The sequence below is a fragment of the Sarcophilus harrisii genome, chromosome 4 (assembly GCF_902635505.1).
Source record: "Sarcophilus harrisii chromosome 4, mSarHar1.11, whole genome shotgun sequence".
Classification (NCBI taxonomy): Eukaryota; Metazoa; Chordata; class Mammalia; order Dasyuromorphia; family Dasyuridae; genus Sarcophilus; species Sarcophilus harrisii.
The window spans coordinates 336394433-336407657 of NC_045429.1; the positions used below are offsets into that span (position 1 = coordinate 336394433).

At 34.9% G+C, this 13225-nt stretch overlaps 1 protein-coding gene across 1 annotated transcript; it reads right to left on the bottom strand.

Annotated features, from left to right (window-relative positions):
* Nucleotides 1-10846: 10846 nt before the first annotated feature.
* On the bottom strand, nt 10847-11709 carry LOC105750384 (keratin-associated protein 4-6-like). Its single transcript, XM_012548339.3, has one exon. The coding sequence runs from the start codon at nt 11677-11679 to the stop codon at nt 11224-11226; it is 456 nt and encodes a 151-aa protein (XP_012403793.3). The 5' UTR covers nt 11680-11709; the 3' UTR covers nt 10847-11223.
* Between the last annotated feature and the right edge of the window lie 1516 nt (nt 11710-13225).

Consider the following 13225-nt stretch of genomic DNA (forward strand, 5'->3'; position numbering starts at 1 on the left):
TTATCCATCATCTTTTCCTCTCTTGAATTATCTTTTGTATTCCATTTTTTAAAGGCATGTCACCCTTCATTATCTTTTATTCTCCTTCCAATTCAGGTTGATCATGTGATAACTGACACCATTCCCTCAGTACATTATACATCATTCTCTGCTTATTGCAAATCATCCATGACTTATGGTGAATTAAATTCACAAAGGATGAAAATATATTTATGGCATGATAGTAAATATCTTCCATGAGGATGCCATCTGTTCCTTAGCTTATTCATGAAGCTCACTGTGTTTTCAAAAAATAAGTATAATTAGTCATCCTTCCCTGTGCCTCTATTTATAATCAAAAATACATGTCCTATCTATGAAATAGTTCTATCACTGATCTCTAGGTTCTCAATCCTTGTCCTCATTTTGTTAACTTAGATAAAAGTATCTCTGTCACATGAGAAAGACTGAGACAGGAAAGTAAGCAGGATTGCCAAAATTTAATTCCCCAGAGGTCCTTTGGTGAATGGGATAGTAGCAGATATGAATGGCAGGAGTTGTAAGACTCTACCAACTTGGAGTTATGAGAATATGTAGAGAGTTTGTTGAGAATGATGGACCATTCATATTGCAAACTCTAACCACATGGAAAATGGGACTATGGAAGTCAAATAAAGTAATGAAAGATGTAGAAACAATGTCATGAGAGAAGATGAAATGGGATCTGACCAGAAATGTAATAAAGTATAGACTCAATAAATCTTGGTAGCCCTGAAAAAAGAAGTTGATATAGAAGAGCAAAAGAAATTAATATTATGTGCCTGTGATAAGTATAAGTGCACTGGAAAACTATGGATTGAGTTCTTCACCTGATAGATTCCATTAGTACTCATACTTCTTGACTTCTACTTCTATTTTCCCCACTACCTTCATATTTACAATGTCTCTATCTCTGTATTCTCCTCCTCTAACTGTTGAATTCATCCCTCACTCTAAACTCAGTCAGTCTGTGACTCCCCAGATGTATTTTTGATTTCCTCACCTCCCCTGCTTTCAGCTCCCTTTTATATGTTGTCATCCCTTCAAAAACCCGCAAACACTTAATAAAATATCTGTTTATCTTCCTATCCATCCATCAATCTATTCACTATACCAATCTATTGTTCACATTTTTAATAAATATAAAGGATGGAAACTGAAAATTGGATGAATTTTGGTCTTGAGACTGCTAGGGAAAATAAGTTTGCTGGTATACTAGTTTTGGAATATCATGTTTTGGGTGAAGTTTTCTTTTTTGCTTCAATTAAATGATATTTTAAAATTAATTCTTCACTCCTAGATTTCTTTTAAACTTTTTCTTTTAAAATATCTAGACTTGATTTTGCTTTAAGTTCCTGAGTTACAAAATGAGTAGGGAAGTAGAGCTTTGTGGAGTGACACTTATAAGAAAATAGCCATTAAAAACATGAACTTGAGTTCATATGAAGAATTATTTCAATTTAGCATATGAATAGCACTACTATGGAACAAGTTTCTCTTCTAAGAATCCTGGAAGTCTATTATCACTTGTAGGAATGAGGGAAGAATCTTGAGGCTGTCCTGGAGCTATTCAGATAAAAAAGCATCTATTGCCATTATTTTCTCATGTCTAAAGGTCCAGAGTTATCAATAATAATAATGACAATAACAACAACAAATGACATTTACATAGTGCTTTAAGATTTGTAAAGTTCTTTGTATGTAATGTCATTTGATCTTGACTATAAGCTTGCAAGGTAGGTCCTATTAATCTATTATTAATAATTAATAAATATATTTAAATAAATAAATAGTAAAGGGACTTCATGATTTGGCAATCAGCAGATCTACAACCATAATAATATGAGTTTTTATGGATCTAAAAAGAAGTTTGCTTCTTAGGTATCAGTTTTAGGTTTGGGCTCTGGAATATGTTTGTAGGGATTAGAAAGCTGGAATTGGAGTTAAAAAATCCTGAGTTCCTATTCTGCCTCAGACAATTACTAGCTATGTAAACTTATAAAACTCATTTAACATCTCTGTGTCTCTGTTTTCTCATTTGCAAAATGGGAAGATTAATAGGAGTTTAGATTAATTATTAATTAATAATTTTATTATTAATTAATAATTATTTGAAAGTTTTGTTAGTAATGTGTAAGAATGCTGATTATTTATGTATATTTATTTTATATACAGCAACTTTGCTGAATTTGTGGATTGCTTCTAATAGTTTGTTAATTGATTCTCTAGGGTTCTCTAAGAATACCATGATATCATTTGCAAAGGGTTTCCTTTCCTTATTATCTACTCTAATTCCTTTAATCTCTTTTTCTTCTCTTATTGCCAAAACTAGCATTTAATACAATATTGAATAGTAATGGGGATAGTTGGCAAACTTGTTTCACTCCTGATTTTATTGGGAATGGTTCCAGTTTAATCCCCATTAAATGATGTATACTGGTGATTTTAAATAGATGCTACTAACTATTTTATGAAAAAATCCATTTATTTCTATACTCTCTAATGTTTTTAATAGGAATGGGTGTTGGATTTTATCAAATGCGTTTTCTGCATCTATTGAAATGATCATATGATTTTTGTAAATTTGGTTATTGATAAAGTCAATTATTTAATAGTTTTCCTAATATTGAACCAGTCCTACATTCCTGGTATAAATGGTGTATTATCCTGGGAATGATTTCTGCAATCTCTTTGCTAATATTTTATTTAAGATTTTAGCACCAAGATTTATTAGGGAAATTGGTCTATAATTTTCTTTCTCTGTTTTCAACCTACCTTGTTTAGGTATCAGTACCTGTCTGTGTCATAAAAGGAATTTGGTAGGACTTCTTCATTCCCTATTTTTTTTTCAAATAGTTTATATAGCATTGGAGTTAATTGTTCTTTAAATGTTTGGTAGAATTCACATGTAAATCCATCTGCTCCTGGGGATTTTTTCTTAGGGAGCTGATTAATAGCTTGTAGTATATCTTTTTCAACAATGGGACTATTTAACCAATTTACTTCTTCCTCTGTTAATCTGGATAACCTATATTTTTGAAGGTATTCATCCATTTCATTTAAGTTATCAAATTTATTGGCATAAAGTTGGGCAAAGTAACTCCTAATTATTGCTCTAATTTTTTCTTCATTGGTGAAAAGTTCTCCCTTTTCTTTTTTAAGACTAACAATTTGATTTTTCTCTTTCTTTTTTCTAATCAATTTTACCAAGGATTTATCTATTTTGTTAGTCTTTTCATAGGACCAACTCTTAGTTTTATTTATTAATTCAAAAGTATTTTTTTTTTTACTTTCAATTTTATTAATCTCTCCTTTTATTTTTAGAATTTCAAGTTTAGTTTTTGATTGGGGGTTGTCAATTTGCTCTTTTTTCTGGCTTTTTTAGTTGCAAGCCTAATTCATTGATTTTCTCTTTCTCTATTTTATGCAAGTAGGCCTCTAGGGATATAAAATTTCTCCTTATTACCACTTTGGCTGCATCGCACCCATTTTGGTATGTTGTTTCATTATTGTCATTTTCTTGGGTGAAATTATTAATTATGACTATGATTTGCTGTTTCACCCAATCATTCTTTAGGATGAGATTATTTAGTTTCTAATTATTTTTTGGTCTATTTTCCCCGGCTTTTTACTGAATGTAATTTTCATTGCATCATGATCCAAAAAGTATGCATTTACTATTTCAGCCTTTCTGCACTTGAATTTGAGGTCTTTATGTCCTAATATATGGTCAATTTTTGTATAGGTTCCATGGATTGTCGAGCAGAAAGTGTACTCCTTTCTGTCTTTATTTAGTTTTCTCCAAAGATCTATCATACCTAACTTTTCTAGTGTTCTATTTACCTCTTTAACTTCTTTATTATTTATTTTGTGGTTTGATTTATCTAGTTCTGAGAATGCACAATTGACATCTCCCACTATAATAGTTTTGCTGTCTATTTCTTCTTGCAGCTCTCTTAACTTTTCCTTTAGGAATTTAGATGCTATAGCACTTGGTGCATACATATTTAGTATTGATATTGTTTCATTATCTATGCTGCCCTTTAGCGAGATATAGTGCCCTTCCTTATCTCTTTTAATTAGATCAATTTTTGCTTTTGCTTGATCTGAGATCAGGATGGCTACCCCTGCTTTTTTGACTTCACCTGAAGCATAGTAGATTTTGCTCCAACCTTTTACCTTTATTCTGCACACATCTCCCTGCTTCAAGTGTGTTTCCTGTAAACAACATATTGTAGGATTCTGACTTTTAATCCAATCTGCTATCCACCTCCACTTTATGGGGGAGTTTACCCCATTCACATTTATGGTTAGGATTACTAATTCTGTATTTCCTGTCATCTTGTTAACCCAAGATTATGCTTTTCTCTTTCTTTTTCCCCTTACCCCCTCCCCAATATTAAACTTATAAGCTCCACATAGTCCTCCCTCTTTACGATCCCTCCCTCCCCCTTAGAGTCCCTTTCCTTTTCTTAAACCTTTCCCTTTCAATTTCTGTATTCCCTTCTATTTATCCTACCCCTTCCCTTTTCACTTTTCCCCTCCCACTTTTCAATAAGGTAGAACAAGTTTCTCTGTAAACTGAATATGTCTAATAATTTCTCTTTGAGCCAATTCTGATGAGAGTAAGATTCACACTATGATCATCCCCCTCCTTTCTTTCCCTCAGATATAATAGGTTTCCTTTGCCTCTTCATGAGATGTAGTTTCCCTCTTTTTACCTCCACTTTTCCCTTTTTCTGGTACAATTTCCTTTCCACCTCTAGATTCTTTTTTATGTTATAACAGTAAACCAAATTATACATGTACTCTTTATGTATACCCATATATTTCTGTTATGAAAACTCAAGAGGTTTTTTTGTTTTGTTTTGTTTTTTACCTTTTTATGCTTCTCGAGTCCTATATTTGGATGTCAAACTTTTTGCTTAGCTCTGGGTTTTTTTGTCAGAAACGTATGGAATTCATCTATTTCACTGAAAATCCATCTTCTTCCCTGGAAGAAAATGCTCAGTTTAGTAGGGTAGTTTATTCTTGGCTGCATATCAAGTTCCTTTGCTTTTTGGAATATCAGATTCCAGACCCTTCAATCCTTTAATGTGGAAGCTGCTAGATCCTGAGTGATCCTTATAATGGCTCTTTGGTATTTGAATTGTTTTTTCCTAACTGTTTGTAATATTTTTTTCCTTGGTCTAATAGTTCTGGAATTTAGCCACAATGTTTCTTGGAGTTTTAAATTTGGGATCTTTTTCTGTAAGTGATTAGTGAATTCTTTCAATGTCTATTTTACCTTCTGTTTCTATGATATCTGGGCAATTCTCTTTGATGATTTCTTGAAAAATAGTGTTTAGGCTCTTTTTTTCATCATGTATGGGAGTCCAATAATCCTTAGAGTGTCTCTCCTAGATCTATTTTCCAGGTCGGTTGTTTTCCCCACTAGGTATTTTACATTTTTTCCATTTTTCCATTTTTTTAAAAATTTTGCTTGATTGATTCTTGTTGCCTTATTGAGTCATTTGTTTCTATTTGTTCAATTCTGAATTTTAGTGTGTTATTTTCTTCGCTTACTTTTTTAAACTTCTTTTTGTATTTGTCCAATTGAATTTTTGAATGAGTTGTTTTGTTCTATGGAATTTTTTCCATTTCACAAATTCTGTTTTTTAGGGAGTTATTTTCTTTTTCCATTTCACAAATTTTGTTTTTTAAGAAGTTATTTTTTTTTTGTTTCACAAATTCTGTTTTTCTGGGAGTTGTTTTCTTTTTCCTGTTTATCAAATCAATCTTTTAATGAGTTGTATGCTTTTTCCATATCATTATGACTATTTTGTGTTGTCTTTTCAAGACTCTCTTGCAAGGTTTTCATTTCCTTTCCCCATTTTTCCTCTAGCTCTCTTTTAAGATCCTTTCTAAGTTCTTCTAGGAGAGCCTTGTGTGATGGGGACTAGGGTATTTCACCCCTTGGAGCTTCAACTGGAGACAATCTGACTTTAGTCTCCTCAAGATTTCAAACCTGTTCTTCTCTTTCACCATAAAAGCTGTCAAGTTTTAGAGTCCTCTTTACTTTTTTCCTCATTTTTTTTAAAAGTTAAGATCTCCTTTTAGGGTGGGAGAGGTTTACAAGCAACTGCAGCAGTGGGTCACTGCCACATGGAGTCATTAGCAATATCCCAGGGCTCTGTGCTGTCTTCCTTGATGTTTGTCGTCAAAGTCTGCTCAGCCAACCTGAGACTGCCCTACTCCCAGACTCTGAGCTTTCTGTGATGGTGTTTGTGGTCAGCTGCCTGGGCCTCACTGCTTCTGATTGAAGCAGACCTTTTCTGGTCCACTTCCTCCCACAAACTCTCTGCTTTGCAGGAGTCACATGGCCACACTGAGACTGTTCTGCCCTGGGGACCTGCTCTGTCTGCACTGGCCTTTGTGGTCAGCTGTTTGTGCTTTGCAGCCACTCTCTTGTTTCTGATTGAAACAGATCTTTTCTCATCTGTTTCCTCCCACAAATTCTCTGCCCCAGGACACTGAGCTATCTGTGCTGCCATTTATACTGGTTGCCCTGGCTGCCTTCCTCCCATTTCCAATTGAGACAGAACTTTTTTGGCTATCTTTGAAATTATCTTCCATTGATAATTTGTTGCACTCCCAATATTTGTAGGTTCTGCCCATCCAGACCTAATTCAGAGGCTGCATTTCATAATTATTGTGAGGGTTGTAAAGAAGGTCAGAGAGAAATGTGTGTCATCTCCACCATCTTGGATCCACCCCCAGAAGTTCATTGATAGTTTTCAAAGTGCAAATGCTCACACCAAAAATGCAACAGTTAGCTCTTCTGAGGCACTTCAAGTTCAAGCTCAAACATATCCATAGAAAAGCTATTTTTTCTGGTCTTTGGCATCTAGTTTCAGAGTAGCTAAGTAGCAATGGTCTTTTTTTTTAATCAACATATACCTAGAGCATTGTAAGTTAAAAGAATTAATAATGAGTTGGATAGGAAAAAACAAAGTTGCCTCTGGGCAAGGATAAATTAATGGAAGACTTGGGACTTGACCTTGGCCCTGAAAAGTTGCTATGTATATATAGGGCCAGAGGAAGAAACAAGAATACTCCAATTTAAGGGGCAGGTCTTTATGACCAAAGCAGAACTAGAGATCATTACTGATCACAAAATAGAAAATTTCGATTATACCAAACTGAAAAGTTTTTGTACAAACAAAACTAATGCAGACAAGATTAGAAGGGAAGCAATAAACTGGGAAAATATTTTTACAGTCAAAGGTTCTGATAAAGGCCTCATTTCCAAAATATATAGAGAATTAACTCTAATTTATAAAAAATCAAGCCATTCTCCAATTGAAAAATGGTCAAAGGATATGAACAGACAATTCTCAGATGAAGAAATTGAAACTATTTCTAGTCATATGAAAAGATGCTCCAAGTCATTATTAATCAGAGAAATGCAAATTAAGACAACTCTAAGATACCACTACACACCTGTCAGATTGGCTAAGATGACAGGAAAAAATAATGATGATTGTTGGAGGGGATGTGGGAAAACTGGGACATTGATGCATTGTTGGTGGAGTTGTGAACGAATCCAACCATTTTGGAGAGTAGTTTGGAACTATGCTCAAAAAGTTATCAAACTGTGCATACCCTTTGATCCAGCAGTGTTACTACTGGGATTATATCCCAAAGAGATTATAAAGAAGGGAAAGGGACCTGTATGTGCACGAATGTTTGTGGCAGCCCTTTTTGTAGTGGCTAGAAACTGGAAACTGAATGGATGTCCATCAGTTGGAGAATGGCTGAATAAATTGTGGTATATGAAAATTATGGAATATTACTGTTCTGTAAGAAATGACCAACAGGATGATTTCAGAAAGGCCTGGAGAGACTTACACGAACTGATGCTGAGTGAAATGAGCAGGACCAGGAGATCATTATATACTTCAACAACAATACTATATGATGACCAGTTCTGATGGACCAGGCCATCCTCAGCAACGAGATCAACCAAATCATTTCTAATGGAGCAGTAATGAACTGAACTAGCTATACCCAGAAAAAGAACTCTGGGAGATGACTAAAAACCATTACATTGAATTCCCAATCCCTATATTTATGCACACCTGCATTTTTGATTTCCTTCACAAGCTAATTGTACAATATTTCAGAGTCTGATTCTTTTTGTACAGCAAAATAACGTTTTGGTCATGTATACTTATTGTGTATCTAATTTATATTTTAATATATTTAACATCTACTGGTCATCCTGCCATCTAGGGGAGGGGGTGGGGGGGTAAGAGGTGAAAAATTGGAACAAGAGGTTTGGCAATTGTTAATGCTGTAAAGTTACCCATGTATATATCCTGTAAATAAAAGGCTATTAAATAAAAAAAAAAAAAAGAATACTCCAATTTGGGACTGGTATTGTATTTCACTCTCAGAGGAACAAAATGAAATCTCTATGTTGGGGTTAAGGTACAATATTCCACTGTGACTTATCATACTAATATGAGTTGAGAAGACTCTGCCACAGGTTGGGCACCAAACAAAGTTAGGGCTAATCTCCTAACCCTAATTTAGAATTGAGAATTATCTTTAGTTATTAGTGGGACAATGACTCTTAAATGTGAGAATTAGAAAGGATTTCATTGACCATCTACTAAGCAGAGATGGAGATTTAAGTATGGAGGTAGAACAGAGAATTCTTGGTAGTCATAGAAAATAAGATTTGAATGGTATGGCAGAGAAAGGCTGTAAATAATAGCCTTGATAATCACAATGAATTTTTTTACTTAATTCTCTGGACTTCTCCAAGTATACCATCATATCATCTGCAAAGAGTGATAGTTTTGTTTTCTCATTGCCTATTCTAATTCCTTTCATTTCTTTTTCTTCCTTTATTATTATAGGCAATCTTTCTAGTGCAATGTTAAATAGTAGTGGTGATAATGGGTATCCTTATTTCTCCCCTTATCTAATTGGAAAGAGTTCTAGCTTATCCCCATTACAGAAAATACTTATTGATGGTTTTTTGAAACATTTATTAGTGTATTTCTGAATTTATTTACTTGATTTGGAGTCTCTCTTTCTTTCCGTTGTCAATATTTCCCTGTTGACTTATTTGCTTATGCATAAGGTCTTTAAGCTTTAAGGTCTTTAAAGATCTGAGATCTTTGAAAATTTCTATTTCCCTTCCTCATTTTCCCATTTTTCCATTTTCTGAATCTTTTCTTTTGATATTTCCCTGGGTTCTGAATTTCAAAGCATTTTAGCTTCTAATTTTGAACAATCCTTTGTTTACCATCCTAGGTCACTGCCCAAATGAGTTTTGCTGGGACAAACATAGAGCCAAATGGATGCTGGGCTTTCCCCTTTGATTTAGTGGAATGCTATATTATATCTCCACCCCCTACACACACACAGCCTCAGTGTCTGTCTCTCTCTCTCTCTCTCTCTCTCTCTCTCTCTCTCTCTCTCTCTCTCTCTCTCTCTCACACACACACACACACATACACACACACACACACACACACAAATAGAGTCCTGTCCCTCTTCCTCTATTTCATAGTCTTCAGGCCCAGCAGTACTTAATAATGCCATATTGTTGCTTTTCAGCTTTAGTACCACTTTGTCAATAGAGTCTGAATCTGTAAGGCTTTGGGAAAATGGAACATGTTTAGGTTAAAGGTTTGAACCTTATTACAAACCCAGACACATGTCCTAATCGATTCCCTGTTAAGGACCATACCTAAGTGTGAAGGGGCAGGTGGATTCTCTGAAAGCCCCCACAGCTGTGAATATAACACATTTGGAAGAACCTTTACTGACTCAGATGTTGCTTATGAATCGGGAATGAAATAAATTAGAGGCAAGAGGGAAGAGGAGAAAGGTAAGAGAATGCAATTGCCTCTCAGTCTCCTTGTATCATTATCTTCTCAAATGAAGGGATCTATTCTGCTGCTCAGAATTAGATCCCTTGCAGCCACTACCAGGTTGTACTTGTAACAATTCCCTATATCTCCACTCTTCCACAGAGCTCTGATACAGCACAGATTACTGCCATTGCTCAGGCTATTGAGGCTCAGCAAATTTCTATGGTTTGGATCTCCAAGACACTTCCCCAAGGGGACAGGAATAATTAGGATTTGGGATAGTACTTGGTGCAAGCCCATAGGTCAAGCTGTCTTGCTGCCAGGAATATGGTGGACAAGAGTGATGGAGAAGAGAGATTGCTTGATGACTATGAATTAGACCTTAGTTCATGGAGTTTTAAACTTTCTTTTGGCTTTTTAGTGTTTTAGGCTATAGCAGTAGCTGAAATTGTTTTATCTTTGGCATATCATTTTTTTAGAGGTTTGAGAGATAAAGAGCTTCATACAAATGTACCTTGCACATGGTAGACACTGTGTAAATGCTTATTCAGTTCTTTTCCATTTCTCTTATCTCTTAGTGTTATTGAGCTTTAATTTCCCCTTATTCATATACCTAATAGTTCTTTTTACTGGCCCTTCACCTCACATACACACACTTTTATGTCTTCTTGGGATTCTTCTCTGCAGAACATAGCATCGTATTGTCTATTGTTTAGAAAATGAGAGTACTTGGCTTTAACAATTCTTGAATAGCAAACTCATTAAAATAGATCTTGGTGCAAAGTTTGTTATCTATTTCATTTCCATTTCAGGTTTTGAGTGACCCCAATATATATGATTTTGTCATATATATGTGTGTCTTTAAAAAGATACATGAAAGAAAGCACAAGTTTCTATTAGAAACTAATAGGCATTAAGACAGAGAATAATCATTGTAAGAGGGAATTTTAAGGGAACGTTTTTGGAATCTCAGATTTCAAATACTGTAATGAGTGAGAAATGTGGTAAATAATAGTTCTCATCAAATAACAAAATCTGATGACTGAAAGAAAATCTAGGATTAGATGAGGATTTTAGTGAATGAAATAAAATTTAATTAAAAATTAATATCTTTGTAGAAGGAAAAGGGTAATAGACAATTGAGAGGTTGAATAAGTCAGAAGCCTGGATATTAGTATTTTGGTTGAAGCTTCTAATAGGTCATGTGTAGATCAGCCATGCACAACCTTTAGACAAGTAGGGAAGAAGTGGGATGGATTGTTAATGATGCGCAGATATACAGAAGAATGAGCATTCATCAACAGGAGGCCCTGCAGCAGCTGGGATGGCTGCAAGGTTAACAGCAGCTGGACCTACAGCAGCTGGGGCGGCAGCAGGGCTGGCAGCAACTAGAAATACAGCAGCTGGGGCGACAACAGGGCTGGCAGCAGCTGGACCCAGAGCAGCTGGGGCGGCAGCAGGGCTGGCAGCAACTAGAAATACAGCAGCTGGGGCGACAACAGGGCTGGCAGCAGCTGGACCCACAGCAGCTGGAGCCACAACAGCTTGGGCGACAACAGGGCTGGCAGAAGCTGGACCCACAGCAGCTGGATCCACAGCAGTTGGATCCACAGCAGTTGGGGCGACAGCAGGTGGACACAATGCAGGTGGGCCTGTAGCAGGTGGTCCTGCAGCAGGTGCTCTGGTAGCAGGGAGGCCGGAAGCAGCAGCAAGTTCGGCAGCAACAGGGGGCACAGCAGCCAGAGCCACAGCTTTGGCCACAGCAGGTGGAGCCACAACAAGAGTTGACCATGGTATTGATGTATTGAACTTCTGAGTTTGTTTTAAGTTGAGTTTGTTGAATTCTGAAAATATCCTCCCAGGGGTCTCTTATATACCTCACTTCTCTATGCTGCTTTAGTAAGTCAAGATAACTTACTTGATTTGTTTTCTAAGAGCAAAAAGTGATTATTAAATTAGGGATGTGTTTCAGGTTAAATATTTTTACTTGGATGGAAAAATTAATTACATTAATTTTTGTGTTGATATTTATAATATAACCTTTACTTGAGTCATCTCTTTTTTTTTAATGTTGAGTCATCTCTATAAAAACATCATTCGGAGAGTTTACCATGTGACTATTTGACTTTACCTCTCCCATGAATCACATTCTCTTGCTTTTGTGCCGTATCATAGTTAAATGTCATATTATAGCGAATTGCTATCATGGTATGCAGATCCCTCATATTTTTCTAAGAAACCATTTCAGAAAGATGAAATGCTGTTGTAGGAAAAAAGTGAAAAGAAACTATGGTGGATAGGAAAGAAATGAATTTGCAGTATAAGATACCAAAATACACTATAACACTGTTATCCTCAAAATTATTTGTTATTGATGGAGACTTAGAATTTAATCAATAGAACAGAATAGGTGCACAATACACATAAACATACACAGTAAGTGAATAGTATGTTAATATTTGACAAATATAAAGATCTTAGCTACTGAGATAAAAACACATTATTGAATCAAAACTGCTCTAAAATGAAAAAATTAGTTTAAGAAAAGCTAGATAAAAAACAATCTTTTACAAAACAAGTTCCAAATGGATATACAACACACATAAAGGATAACATTATTAGAGAAGAATTAGAGAAACAAAACCAAGAAGTTACCTTTTGGGTTTTTGTGGGGGGGGGGGATGGAAGAAGTCATGATTTAATAAGAGAGATGATAACAGAAGAATAAACATAAATTTAAAAGATTTTTTTTCACAAATCTAATCAAAGAGTTAAATTTAGAGGGGAAATATGTACCTGGGAAAACTCTATAGAGGAAGTTCCTGTTATAAATGTCTATATAAATTTATACAAGTCATATATACATACACATACACATATATGTATTGTGCATACTTATCTATATCTGTATTAGATTTATATATAATTTGGACTAAAAAATAAGAATATGGTATATTTCCCTGTTGTTAAAAAGTAAAATAGGCAATTTTCAAAGGAAGAAATCCAAGTTTTCAATAACCATGAGGAAGAAAATAACCAGTAATGGTTAGAGAAAGTCAAAATATAGCAAGCTTTGACATAACACTCCATGTCCATCAGACTGTCAAAAATGACCCAAAAGAAAAATGACAAATATTGGAGAGGCTGTGGAAACACAGGCATATTTATTTCACTTTTGGAAGAATTGGGAATTAGTTCATTCATTTTCTAAAGCAAATTAAAACTATGTACAAAAATTATTAAACTGTACATCCCCTTTGATCTAGAAATACCAAAGAAATAAAAGAAAGAGTATAAGGACCTATTTGCACAGAATTTATTTATAACAACTTTTTTTT

Coding starts and splice junctions, on each gene's coding strand:
- LOC105750384 (XM_012548339.3), bottom strand. CDS start 11,679: ATGGTCAACTCTTGTTGTGGCTCCACCTGCTGTGGCCAAAGCTGTGGC.